General features: G+C 45.5%; 2 protein-coding genes across 6 annotated transcripts in view; one reads left to right on the top strand and one right to left on the bottom strand.

The window, feature by feature from the left end:
* Positions 1-692: 692 nt before the first annotated feature.
* LOC111073514 (solute carrier organic anion transporter family member 1A1) lies at positions 693-4670 on the top strand. Its single transcript, XM_022365849.2, has 5 exons — positions 693-914; positions 1003-1191; positions 2124-2280; positions 2342-3639; positions 3698-4670. The coding sequence occupies exons 1-5, from the start codon at positions 848-850 to the stop codon at positions 4555-4557; spliced, it is 2571 nt and encodes an 856-aa protein (XP_022221541.2). The 5' UTR covers positions 693-847; the 3' UTR covers positions 4558-4670.
* A 1856-nt stretch (positions 4671-6526) lies between these two features.
* The window catches only part of LOC111073484 (protein bunched, class 1/class 3/D/E isoforms), a 105516-nt gene continuing 99230 nt past the window's right edge, over positions 6527-12812 (bottom strand). For 4 of the 5 annotated variants that reach the window (XM_041594869.1, XM_022365802.2, XM_022365803.2 and 1 more), the window contains exon 3: positions 6527-8272. In XM_041594869.1, the coding sequence (XP_041450803.1) occupies positions 7775-8272 (498 nt within the window). In that variant the 3' untranslated portion in view covers positions 6527-7774. Of the gene's footprint in view, positions 8273-11643; positions 12314-12812 lie in introns of those variants that run through there. The other variant, XM_022365807.2, reaches the window with a different exon arrangement.

Raw genomic sequence — 12812 nt, 5'->3', positions numbered from 1 at the left:
ACTACGGACTGCCATAGCTAGCGTAGTTCTCTATTTATGGGGCTATTTTTTGTTATTTCAGATAGGACTGACAGCATCACTAATACCAAATTGTTGCACGCCACTTTGCAAGCCACGTGGCAGCCCTTTTTGAGGCAGCCAATTCTATAACCAAAGTCTCGGGTCTTTGCCAGTATCGCTAGCCTATCTCAAGGGGCACATCACAGTAAATAAAGTGCCATAGAATTCGAAATGCTGCACAAAGCGGAGACACTACACTACACTACACAGCTCTTACTAGCAGTAGGAGAAAGAACTTCTACAAAGAAGAAACGAAACTCTTCCCAGGAGCATTTCCTAATTCTTCATAAGTCCCAAGAAATACCGGAATTCCATCCCAACAGCCACCCCCAATTGCTTAGCGACTTGTTGCTGCTGCAGCATGCTGCCCACGATCGTTCTTAATGCTGCTACAACATGTTGCCCACGATCGTTCTTAATGCTGCCTGCAGCATGTTGCCCACGATCGTTCTTGAGGCTGCTGCAACATGCTGCGCACGAGCCAAGCATGCGTAAGCGGCGGCAATAAAGTTGCTTGCCATTAAGCACAAAACTGAAACAAAAAAGCACCAAAATAAACTGTGATAAGATAACTGACTGTAACTGTAACTGTGGTCTTATCAATGGACGGACACAGGTAGAGAGGCTCTCCTCAGTTTGCTCGATTGCCGCTGTTCGAATAGACGTCGGTCTGTGTCTGGGTCCGTGTGCGGTGAAGATGCGATCGATTCATGGCCATTGAGGAAAGTTAATATCTAAAGAAATAAAACAAAAACAAACGAAATACAAAACGAAATCGAATAACAAAATGGCGCAAAATGTACGCAACTCCGATCTATCGCAGATAGCTGTGAATGCCAACAACATACCCGACGGTGCGTGTCCATAAAAAATACTTACTTAGTGACTCCGTGACTGCCTCGACATAATCCATATAAAATCCTCTCTTCCACTCTCTTGCAGACAGCGTCGATTGCGGCATCAAGGGTCTGGGCTGGTGTCGCGGCCCAGGCTGCCAGAAGTTTGCCCGCCTGCGCACCTTTGTCCTGGTGCTGGCCCTCACTGGCACGCTGCAGGGCGCCTGCGAATCCTACTTCCGTGTCTCAGCCAAACAGGCTGCATTCCAGTACGGCTACAGTGCCCTGCTAGTCGGTGAGTAAGCCACACCTCAATCGTGGCTATCGCAAAAACACAGCCACAGAAAATATTACGCGGCACAGCTCCAGGTGTACGGGTGTACGGGTGTACGGTACGGTACGGTAGTAATCGAGGTGTTGGCCTGGTTCTACGGGGCAGATTTTTGTGTGTGAGTTATCAGTTTTGCGATATTGTTGACGATTGCCAGTGTCTGTGGGAGGGGGCGGCTTCCCAGTGCTCTTCGGGGTGCAAGGGTATATTGTATTTTCCACGCGAAAGGTACGTCGGGTATTAAGAACAGTGACCAGCAGCTGCATAGCGCAGTCCGCACACGCACAGCATAAAAACTTCGTACGTCTTCGGCCTACTGGCTCGGCTGCCGCAGCGGCAGAGAAGCAAGAAACGTTTTGTGCCTTCGTGTCTGTTGTACAACATGTGAGTGTGTGCGTGCCAAGCGTTGATTTAGATGATTCATTTTGTTGGTTAAGTTATTCTTTGGTTGAACTGCAAGTTTCCCCCTTTATTGGGCATAATTTACTAAATATAATTGATCAGCGGGTATCAAATAGTACAGAGACAGCCCTAAAGTGTTATATTTTCCTTTGTGTTGCAAGATACTCGCACCTATTCGTCATCAGTGGCCATACGTAATCACAACAAAAGCCTCATCCGGTCTGCAAGAGACTGGCAAATGTTTCGATGGATTTACGGGGAATTTAACGAAAAGCATTCTACACAATTTAGGGAGCTCCTGAAACCTGCAATTGACCAAAATGTGTTCGCATTACTCATACGTCATATCTGGGCACTATCAATGGGGCGAGATAAGGATAAAGTGATATACGTGTATACTTGGCCGAATTCTGGGTTTTCCTGCCACTAAACTAAAGGTCTCTCTCTCACACTCGTGTGCTTTGGTATTTATAAAGGTTTTTCTCTACCCACAGATTGGCTACTGGTGACTAGCGGCCTGTGCCAGGCTGTGTTTGCCTTGGTGTTCGCCTTCTGGGCGGATGTCTTCCATCCCATCAAGTGGCTGGTGGGCACACTGATGCTGCAGTCCGTGACGTGTGTCATCGCCGTCATTCCATCCATAATGAACTTGTAAGTGGCATAAAGCATAAAATATCCCCTATCTCCTATCTGATACGCCCTTTCCTTCTAGTGCTGCTGGCACCAAGGCAAAGGATGCTCTCTTGGATGCCAATCTGTGTGCCACTTCGCTGGCTCAGTTCCAGAAGCTGACGCTAACGGAGGCGCAGAGCAGCACCGCCACGCTGGTGATGCTGTTCGTCCTGCAGCTGGCGCTGGGCATGGCCGGACTGGCCTACTACACCATCGGCGTCACCTACATCGACGACAACTCCCTGTCGCAGGACAGTCCGGCGGTGATTGCCGCCACGCTGGCGGCCCGCATCTTTGGCCAGCAGGCGGGCTCGTTTCTGGTCTTGAGCGTGGGCCTGACCCACGTCGGCTGGTGGCTGGGCTGGGTCATACTCGGGCCGCTGATCTTTGTGGGCGCGGTGCTGGTGGGACTGTTTCCCAAGCGACTGCCCAAGACGGTGATCCATCAGGCGGCCCAGCGGATCATCGAGCAGTCGAACATGCGCAGCTTCGGCAGCCAGTTCTCCACGTACCTGGACGACACGGACTTCTGGCCCTCGATGAAGCGGCTCTTCAACAATCGCCTGCTGATGGTCAATCTGGTCAGCATCATGTTCGTGCAGAGTGCCGTGGTGAACTTTGGCCTGCAGGAGGAGAGCTATCTGCAGAGTCGCTTCTTTCTGCCGTACAACGAACAGGACGGACTCACGCAGGAGTGGCGCTCCGCCTTCGTCGCGTACTTCCTGAAGCCCCCCGTTATGGCCGTGGGCATGCTGATTGGTGGCCTGGTCATTGCCAAGGCTCGGCTCTCGGCTCGCACCATCACCATGATCAACATCGGCATGGGCCTGCATCTGGTGGCCATCTTTGTGTACTTCGTGTTCCTCAAGTGCGACGTGGGCGCCATTGCGGGCGTGGTGGGTGGCAAGCTCAGTCAGCCCTACTGTTCCAGCCAGTGCCTGTGCACGCCCACCGCCTTCATGCCGGTGTGCCCGGAGAACAGCTCTGTGACCTACTTCTCGCCCTGCTACGCCGGCTGCACCAGGCAGAGCTCCATCAACAGTTTCCAGCTGTTCGAGGACTGCAGCTGCAGCGGAGATCAAACGCAGAACTCGTCGGGTCTGCTGCGTGCCACGGCCGGAGCCTGCAGCGGCGACGCCTGCCAGCAGACCATCATCCTGTTCCAGATCTTCAGCATTTCGGGCGCCTTCCTGCTGGGCATGATGACCATTGGCAAGACACTGATAACACTGCGCGCGGTCCTGCCGCAGGACAAGAGTTTGGCGCTGGCCTTCGAGCTGATGCTCGTCGGACTCTTTGCCTATGTACCCGTGCACCTCAGCTACGATCTGGTGACACGTAAGTACTGTCCGAGACTCATTCTGGCAGCAGCCTGCTCATGATTTTCCCGTTGCAGGCTCCACTTGCGTCTACTGGGCGCCCAACTACGAGCGCTGTCTGCTGCGCGAGACCCCGAAGCATGGCAACATCCTGGACATTCTCACGGCCAGCTTGATCCTCACCGGCGTGCTCTTTGACATACTGGTGTTCATCTTTGCCAAGGGCCTGAACCTCTACAATTGCAAGGTCACGGACAACAACTACACGCCGTCGCTGTACGCGCCCGTTCCGCACGAGGACACAACCGCCTCGGCGTCTGCACCAAGAGGTGGCAGCCCCCTGACCACGACGACCACATCCATGGCCTCAGCCTCGCCCATGCAGCGACGGGATGCTGCTGCTCCTGCTGCACACGAAGAGCCTCAACATGCGGTGGGCGTCTTTCGGAATCCCAGCTCGGTGACGACCTCCTCTGGCGAAGTGCAAAGCATTGTGGAGCCCAACGGCAGTGGTGTCACCTACGCCCAGGTGATCTTTCCCCCGGACAGACGCAAGGCCAACGATGGCAACACCTCGCCCAAGCGCCTGGCCGTCCCTGCCAATGTGCCAGTGCATCATCTCACCGAGACGGATGTGCGGGCACAGCTGGGCACCCTGAAATCCTTCAATGCCCCCAGCCAAGTGGCTGATCCGGGTCAAGATGTTGTGGACAAGCAGCCCCAGTCACAGTCACAGTCACAGCCACAGGTTCAGCCCTTGGAGGAGCCACATCAAAGTGTTCTTCCTGCTCTGCCGGCAACGGAACCACCGACAACTGCGCCTGCTCCACCGGAAACAGAGCCACCGACAACTCCGCCTGCTGTCACAAAAACGGAGATCAACACCCACAGGCAGCTGGACGAAGCCAGACCTCAAAGTCCCGAAACGGATTTCTGACGCGGTCCCACAAAAAGTATTCTAAATTTTTTTATATTATTTTCTTAGTCTAGATAAAACCTCCAATGTCCAGAAACGAATCATTTGAACAAATAAAGATATTCTTCATTTCATTCTAAATCGGAATTTGTTTGTACCCAGATATTGTGGGGTAGATAGGTGTTGAATAACACTGCGGCACAGTGCAGGAATCAAGGCACTCAAAGTAGTGTTTAAAAGCAACTTTGGTGGCGTGAAACTCAGCCGAAAAGTAGGCAACAATTTGTATGTTTATGTCAGAAAATGTATTAATTAATTTCATACAAATATTTCTTGCTTGGAAATGCTGCCTCAATCTGTATTGGCTACTAGAGATCCAGCAAATATCTAATAAAAATATATATTATAATAATAATAATATCCAATACAATAATTATAATTATTGTAGTGCAGGAGTAGAACCAAGTAAACCATCTATTCCATTCCTTACAAACCTCATACGGAGTCAGATATAGTATAGGAAAGGCAGTCGTCTTTAGTGGGTGCCAATCCCAATTCCACTGCATGTGGGTGGCGCTGAAGCAGATGCTCCCTCTACAGCTGTGTTCATTGTCGACGAAATTCCAACTTGCAGCGTCTCTTGGCGCAGGGAAAATTCCTAGAAGCATCCTCCAGAGGATTTCCAGATTCCATTAGACTTCTTTCCAAGTTCCAGACAACCTTTAAGCCACTGAATGCCCCTTTTGATATTCCATGGCAGCCAGCAGATGACACCCATCCAACATCCAGTACTAAGAGAAGAAAAGCGTTACACTCCTTTGTAGATCTTTTGGTTTTCAGTATAATTTTATTTTATTTTGTTTCCTTTATTTTAATTGTAGGTGTTTTTGCAGTTGATTTTGTATCGTTTTGTTTAATTTATTTGCAATTGTGGCTGCACTTACAAACTAATTAATAAATTAATAGTTAAGCTTAAAAAGAGACTTAAAATGTAGAAATCATAGGAGCAGAACTAGACATGAAATTGATAATTGAAAATACAAAAAAAATCATGGGATAAATACTTTCAACAGAATTACTATGTGGGAGGGGGGCGGGGCTTTGTTTGGATAGTTTGTGTATCCATGTATCCGCCTGGTAGAACGCTAGTTTTGAGCACTTCAATTGGAGTATTTTTTTGGTTTCACAACATTTCTTGTTTCACTTTCATTTTGGATGGTTTCTACTACCATTCTTTCTTTCTCTAGCTTTTCTTTTTTTTTTTGCTGTCCACGCAAACCTTAGACAAGTTGAGTCTCCGCAGGTTTGCATTGAGTGTGGGAGCTGGGGCAGGGCAGCCGACTGTTGTGCCATGCCCCAAATGAGTGAGTGCGTGCGTTCTGGCATTTCAAAACTTGGCTTCTACGGGGCGGATACGAACGGAACAGCCAGGCATTGTTTCCCTGGAAGCATTGCCTTTTATCTCTGTGCTGCAGCAAAAAAAAAAAATTCTTCATCTCTTTCGTCTTCTTGTCTGGGAGTGCGAAGGGGGAAACGAAAAACGAAATGTGGACAAAAAAAAATCCTATAACAGATTTTGTATAAACATCGAGGGCGAGGGCATTTTGAAATGAAGATTAATGCAAAACTAACAACTAAATAATTACAACAAAAATAGGACGACCTTTTCACTTTCTGCTTAAAATTTAAATTTTCTCATTTTGTTTTGTTGGTTTTTGCGGGTTTTTTGTTTTCCTTGTTTTTTCTTTGCATTGTATCCTCATTATCCTCTTTCTCACTTTAGAAGTTTTCTTAGTTTTGTTTCGTTTTCGTTTTGTTCTCAATTTTAGTTAAGTTTTACACAATATTTACAGTTATTGATTGATTGATTAAGAGTTTTAACAAACGATTGTGATAAGCTTTCGTGTTTGTTTTGGCTTGCGAATAGTTTTACAATTTGTTTAAAAATATATCTTGAAAATATTCTAAAACTACGACAATTTTCTACGTGTGTTTTTTCCTTTGTTTTGTTGTTTAATTTGAAACATGCATAATTATGATTTAGTTAATATTTGTTGTGTAGTTTTTGCGTTTGCTTTGTTGTTGTTTGTTTGTTTTTGTTGTTTTGTTTTTATACAATAAAAGTAAGTTTTGAAATATAAATTATAAAAATAGCAGCTGGTTTTTTTTTTTTTGTTGTATCATGTTTAAATATTGTGTGGAAATTTGAATTTTACTTTCTCGCTTCTCTTTCGCATTTTTCGCTTTTTTACAATTTACATCTTATGTCTCTGACTGCACAATGCAAATTATCACATATTTTTCTTTACATTTCCTTTCATTATCCTTCACTCTTCACTATCATTCTTCATTTCCCAAGCACTCCTCCTCTCTTATACAGTTTATTGATTTGCGTGTTGTTTTTACTGTGGCTGCTGTTTTTTGTTTTTAGTTTTGTTTTGTTTTTTGGCTAAAATTCTACTTTCTGCAAGTATTATTTTGGGGCCAGTACATAGTATACAGTATACATCTACATGGTATTTTATATGGGGGTATTTTTTTTCACGTTTTATTTGTAGCGTTAATAACATGGAAACAAAACGGTAAACAAGGATAAAAGATAATCAAACAAAGAATGGTGGACAAAAATCATGTCTACGCGCAGCAGCGCCCTCTTTAAAAACTAACTGTAATTCTTCTTCTTCTTCTTGTTCTGCTAAGCTTAACAGCAAACGTTAACAGCACGCAGCCGCAACCAGCCGCTAACGTGCAGTCTATGTGTGTTTGGGTGTGTGTGTGTGTGTGTGTTGGTCTGTATGTGTATGAATTGCTTAAATGTGTGTGTGTTGGTGTGTGTGTGTGGTGTGGTGGTGTGTTAAACAAATATCACAATCGAGGAATTAACAAAACAGCGGCTGCGCAGCGTTACAGTGAACAGCCCAGCAACAACAGGAATTATCCGTACAACATTCGCTGTTAACTAATACTTTCATTTTGCAGACTGTTAAATGGTTTGCTATGCGGTTGCTATTGCTGTTATTGTTGCTGTCCTGCTGTCTGCTCTGCTCTGCTATGCGCTTCGCTCTCTCCCTCTTGCTCGGTCCGTGTGTGCCGCAGGCTGCGGCGACGCTGGCATTCGAAAGAGACAAAGTTGAGCTTACATTAACGGTTATTCTTCCCACATTCCAGTGGCCGGGTCTGTGAACGCCACGGCCATGTTACGTTCCAGGATAGAAAAACTAACACTAACATCAACAGCCTAGGACATGGGGCCGTTCGTGTTCACTGGCGTCGCTGTCTGAACAGACGCCGCCGCCGCCGCTGCCGCTGCTGCTGACTGTGCCTGCTGCTCCACCGCTGCCACTGCATCGACAATGACGCTGCCATTCTCAGCGCTGCCATTGGGAATGGTTGTGGGGGCCGCTGCCGTTGCGGGACTGGTAGCCGCTCCCACCGTTGCCACCGCTACCTGACCGGCGCCAGCTGCGACTGCAGCCACTGCCACTGCCGCTGTCGCCACGGGTGGAGCCTGGATGGCCGGTGTGGCCGGTGGAGCGCCCACTGCCGCCGGCTGCTGGGTGCCGGCGATCTGCAACTGCATCTGCAGCTGCTGCAGCGTCTCCTGCGGTATGTTGGACTTGAGAATGTTGTTCTCCAGCTCCAGCTTATTGATCTTGTCCATTAGCTCGGAGATGCGTTCCTTCAGGACCTCAACCTCCTCGCGCACGGCGATCATGAGATGCGATTTGACCAGATCCTGGAAAAGTACAAGAAAAAAAAAGTCTTGATTAGCGTTTTGTTTGGTATGATGATATCTCCTGTTATATAGTTTACGTATTGCAAGCAGCTGCACATGGCGTGCCCTTAGGTTAGCTTTATCTCTAACTTCGGTACTGATAGGGTTTACTGTCTATACTATATGACGCATAGAAGGAATATTTACCTAATAGATTACAGTAAGATAGGGGCCCAGACACTCTTCTATTTGTACAGCAACTGAGATTCTGACTCATTTCAGTCGGCTGTTACTTAACATAACTGCTGCTCTACTGCTACTGTTAGAGTAACAGCAACAGTATCAGTGTTGCGGATTTCTGCCAGCTTTCTGTTATTTAACATTTAGTCTGCATTTCAACCCTTTTTCATTCTGTTTTGTGGCCCCCCATTCATAAATCGCTTTTCTCTCTTCTGTTGCCAAGCAATGTTTGCTCAATGTGGCGTGTTTCCTTTCCTCTTGCGGGTATTTTGTTTGCTGTGTAAATGCAAATGCTTCCCCCCACCCACAAAAAGAATCAAATATGTTCTCGGTCGTGTCATTGTCAATGCCAGGCAGCGGAACACGTCACCAAAAACCCAGACCCTGACCACAACATCACATAGCTGGCACATAGCAGCACAGCACACCTGAGCAGCACGCCCTCGCCTGACTACACCTAGTGAAAATTTAATAAACCTATTAAAGAGTAGCCACAAGCCAAAAGGCAAACAAACGCGTGCAAGCAGGCCAAATCACATTTTCTAGAATAATCGCACAAGGCAGAGAGGGAGAGAGAGGCAGAGAGCCTGTGTCTGTGGTGCATTCGTACTCTCAGTCTCACAGCTATGTAGAGCTATGGGTGCTATGCAGGCGCATTTAGGGGCACGTGTTCAGGTGAGTACCTTTTTTTTTTTTCTTGTATGGGAAATGTCTATAGGCTTGTGGGAGAGAGCCTCCTCTTAGCCTCAGTCGATGACATTTCTCTAGTTCCGTTTCATGAAAGAGTTTTCTTTCCATCTCTCTTTGGCTCCCACTACCACCATTCCACCAGGCCACCATGCAACAGCAAGCAATCTCTATAAATAGTCAGCCTCTGGCTCTGCCCGCTTGGATGCTTTCGTCGTCGTCTTCACTTTCAACAATTTCTTTCGACATTTTCTGTGCTTGTTGTTGTGGCCTGATTTCTGTCGAACGAACAAAATAAAAGTGCCTGTGCGTTGTCGGTCGTCAACCATATAAAAATCACAAAGAAAGAAGCAATCAACCAAAAGGATAAGGCTATATAATCAGCTCATAAGTACGACAGGCCAACGAAAATAAAAGCCCAAGAAATACGGCACGGCACGTCATTATGAAAAATATTTAACAGATCCATAAAAGGAGACACTGAAAGCCGAAGCTGGAGATTCCCTATAAAAAGCTAAAGCTCTTGCTTTCTATAGTAAAAACCCATCGGAAGGGTATGCCAAGCGAAAAGTCCATTAATTGAAAAACTGTGAACTGGGCGGGCGCGCGTTTGTTTCCTACGCGTTTCGCATGCAGCTCTCATTAGTCATACCTTCCTCACATTCTATACGATATACGATAATATATACCACCCCGAATAGGGTTGGGAAGGCAGGTGGGGCAGCACAGCAGCACCACCACCATGAGCATGAGGCATGGAAAGCCGTCGCATGTTCTCGGGGCATGGCTTTTGCCTTGGCACCAGTGCCAAAAAAAATAATATAATAAAACAAAATATACCAATGAGAAATTATACGAGTATGCCTCTGCACGTTTTTTCCTCTGCTAATAAATAATTTTTATAAAAATATCCACTTTTATTTTTAGATCCGTGTACACTCATTAATAAAAAATACAACAAAAAAAAAACGGCATTACCAAAATTAGAAGTAAGCGAGCGACAACCAAAAAAATTTGATAAAAGTTGAGGGGGCATAATCGGTGCAAATCACAAAAAACAATAAATAGCAAGCAAACCGCATTAAACAAACGCAAACCGGTTAATACTGCTTTGGTTCTGCTCGGTTTTCTGTTAACAATGAGGTGCAAAAAAGCAGCAGAAAAACAGAAAGGTAAAAAACCAAAAAAATAATACATGGCATATATGGCAAACAGACCTACATATGTACAGTATTATGTATATCGTTAATTTGTGGCTTCAGTCGGCAGTCCCAGACAGCGCAGGTGTGTCTCTGGTTGTCTGGTTTTCTGTTTTATCATTTTATGTCTAGATCTTTTGTTTTGCTGTTGTATAATTTATATGATTTATGGCTTGATTTTTGCTCTTCTTGTTTTATTTTTTTTTATAAATATATTGTTTTATTGATGAGATTAAAGTCTAGTTTCCATCTGTTCCCCAGCCATACCTTGGCATCTTTTATCAATTTACTTTGCACAATTTATGGCCCTTCTATTCTTTCAATTTCTTATCAGTTTTCGCTCAGACAATCCCCCCAAGATAAGCCCCAGAGAGTTGCGCTGAATTTGTTGACAGAGATAAAATTAACCGCCGGACAGGTAACGAACGGAGGTAGAACAGCACTTGAGAAGTAATCTCTCTGTCTCTCTCTCTCTGTCTGAAGCAATGCTAATTATACACACACGTGCACGCATACATGAAGTGCACTCCTCTACTCATACCCATGCAGAAGTGTCTGTACACACTGGAGAACCGGGTTGGGTTCGGTCTTGGGGTCAGGTCACGCGCTTCTCCCTCCCTCCACTACACTCCACTCCACTCCACTGTCTCTTGTGGGTATCTCTTCTCTCAAAATCTCATTCAGTTCTCAGTTTTCTTTCTCGTTTTGAATGTTTTTTTTTTCGGTTGCATTTTTCTCAAACAAACATGGCGGCAGAGCCAGAGAGACCCTGAGTCTGTGGTTTTTTCTTTTTTCGGTTTTTTTGGTTTTTTTATGGTGTACACTTGTCGGGGGTCCTTGTTTAGGTAGAGGAACCGAACCGAGCCGAAACGAAGCGGAACGAACCCCCTGTGATGCCTTCTTTTGTCATCAAGAACAAAGGATTTGGAAATTGATGAAATTATTGAAATTCACTTCAAATCTCATTCTGTTCTTTTTTTGCACATTAGCTAAAGTAATTTTCTGACAAGTGACGGAGGGGGACATTTTTTCACATCTCTTTAGATTTCACAATTTTTTTTTTTTGACATTGAAATATTGCCAGAAAAATGCCACACAGCCGCAGCCGCAGCCTCAGTCAGCCCAAAATGGATGCGGGTATAAAAAATCAATAAAATTGCATCTCCGTCTCAGTTGGGGAGAACAGGTAAAGAGACCAGAGGGGTGTTCGTAAGGGTGGGTGGGGACGGGAGATGGGGTATGTGTGCTGTCTCTAGATATACATACTTTTGCATTGGGAACCATCACATAGCAGGGGCTGTCGTAGCCCTGCTGCCAGATCTCATAGAGCCAGTTCTCGGGCTGACGCAGCGACATTGTGCCCATCATAATTTTGGCTTTTGGTCTGGTCTTTATAGATTTTCTTTTGGTTTATTGAAAGTGGAGATTTTTCTCCCTGCACTTGCACTGGCACAAAATTTCAGTATTCAGTTTTCAGTTTTCAGTTTTTTCTTTGGATCACAGTTAAGAGTGGTTGTATGTATTTTCTGATATTTTCAGCACTTCACTTTTAAGTAATCTTCTTGTTTCTTTTCGGCTCTCCTTTTATTTTTGGCTTGTTTGTATGGCAAAAGTTTAGCAATAACTGAATCGGCTGCTTAGCTTTTCAGACTGATTTACGAGACCGGCGCAGAGCTTTTTTTTTTTTTGGATATGTCGTGCGAGAGCAGAGCTTTTGTTTCAATTGGCTTTTGTTGTTGCGTAGTTGTGTGTGTGTGTGTTGGAATTAATATAATTCACAAGTCTCTTGTTTGGCTTTGATTTAAAACAAAAATATTATATATTTCTGTTACATATATAGATTGTGTTCAAGCAATATATATTTAATTATTTCCTTTTGGAATTTGGTTAGCGATGTGGCGTGTAGCGAGGTTTTTCGGCGACTCCCAGTCTACTCGCATGTAGCGGAGACTTTATATAAAATGGCCCAGCGCCGCAGCAAGAGAGCACGCATGCGCAACGAGAGCGGGAGAGAGTGCTCTCTCACACAAAAACTCTCCTCCCTCTCTCTCGCTCTCTCTCTTTTTGGCTGGACTGCTCTGTGTATCTGTCATGCACAGGGCACAGCTGTGTCTGTGCGTGTATGTATCTGCCGTTCGTTGTGGCATGCCGTGCCGTATGCCGTTCGTATCCATAAGCATTTTTTGCCTTCGGTTCGGTTCGACTCTCTGTTTGTTTTGACGCGCGACTCCAACTCGAGTCGACGCTTGTGCCCGTGTTTTCCCATCAATTTACACGGACTTCTTCCACTACATATACCCTCCCTCCCCCCGGCATGCTACCATATCCACCAATATATATATTTGATCACCTTTGTATTTGCCAAAATGTTTGACTGAATTTTTGGACAGGCCCAAAACAGCAGCCGGTTTTTGTGTTATTTAAAACAAAAATAA

Source organism: Drosophila obscura, unplaced genomic scaffold (assembly GCF_018151105.1).
Source record: "Drosophila obscura isolate BZ-5 IFL unplaced genomic scaffold, ASM1815110v1 contig_37, whole genome shotgun sequence".
Taxonomy (NCBI): domain Eukaryota; kingdom Metazoa; phylum Arthropoda; class Insecta; order Diptera; family Drosophilidae; genus Drosophila; species Drosophila obscura.
This window is presented reverse-complemented; position numbering and strand designations above follow the sequence as displayed.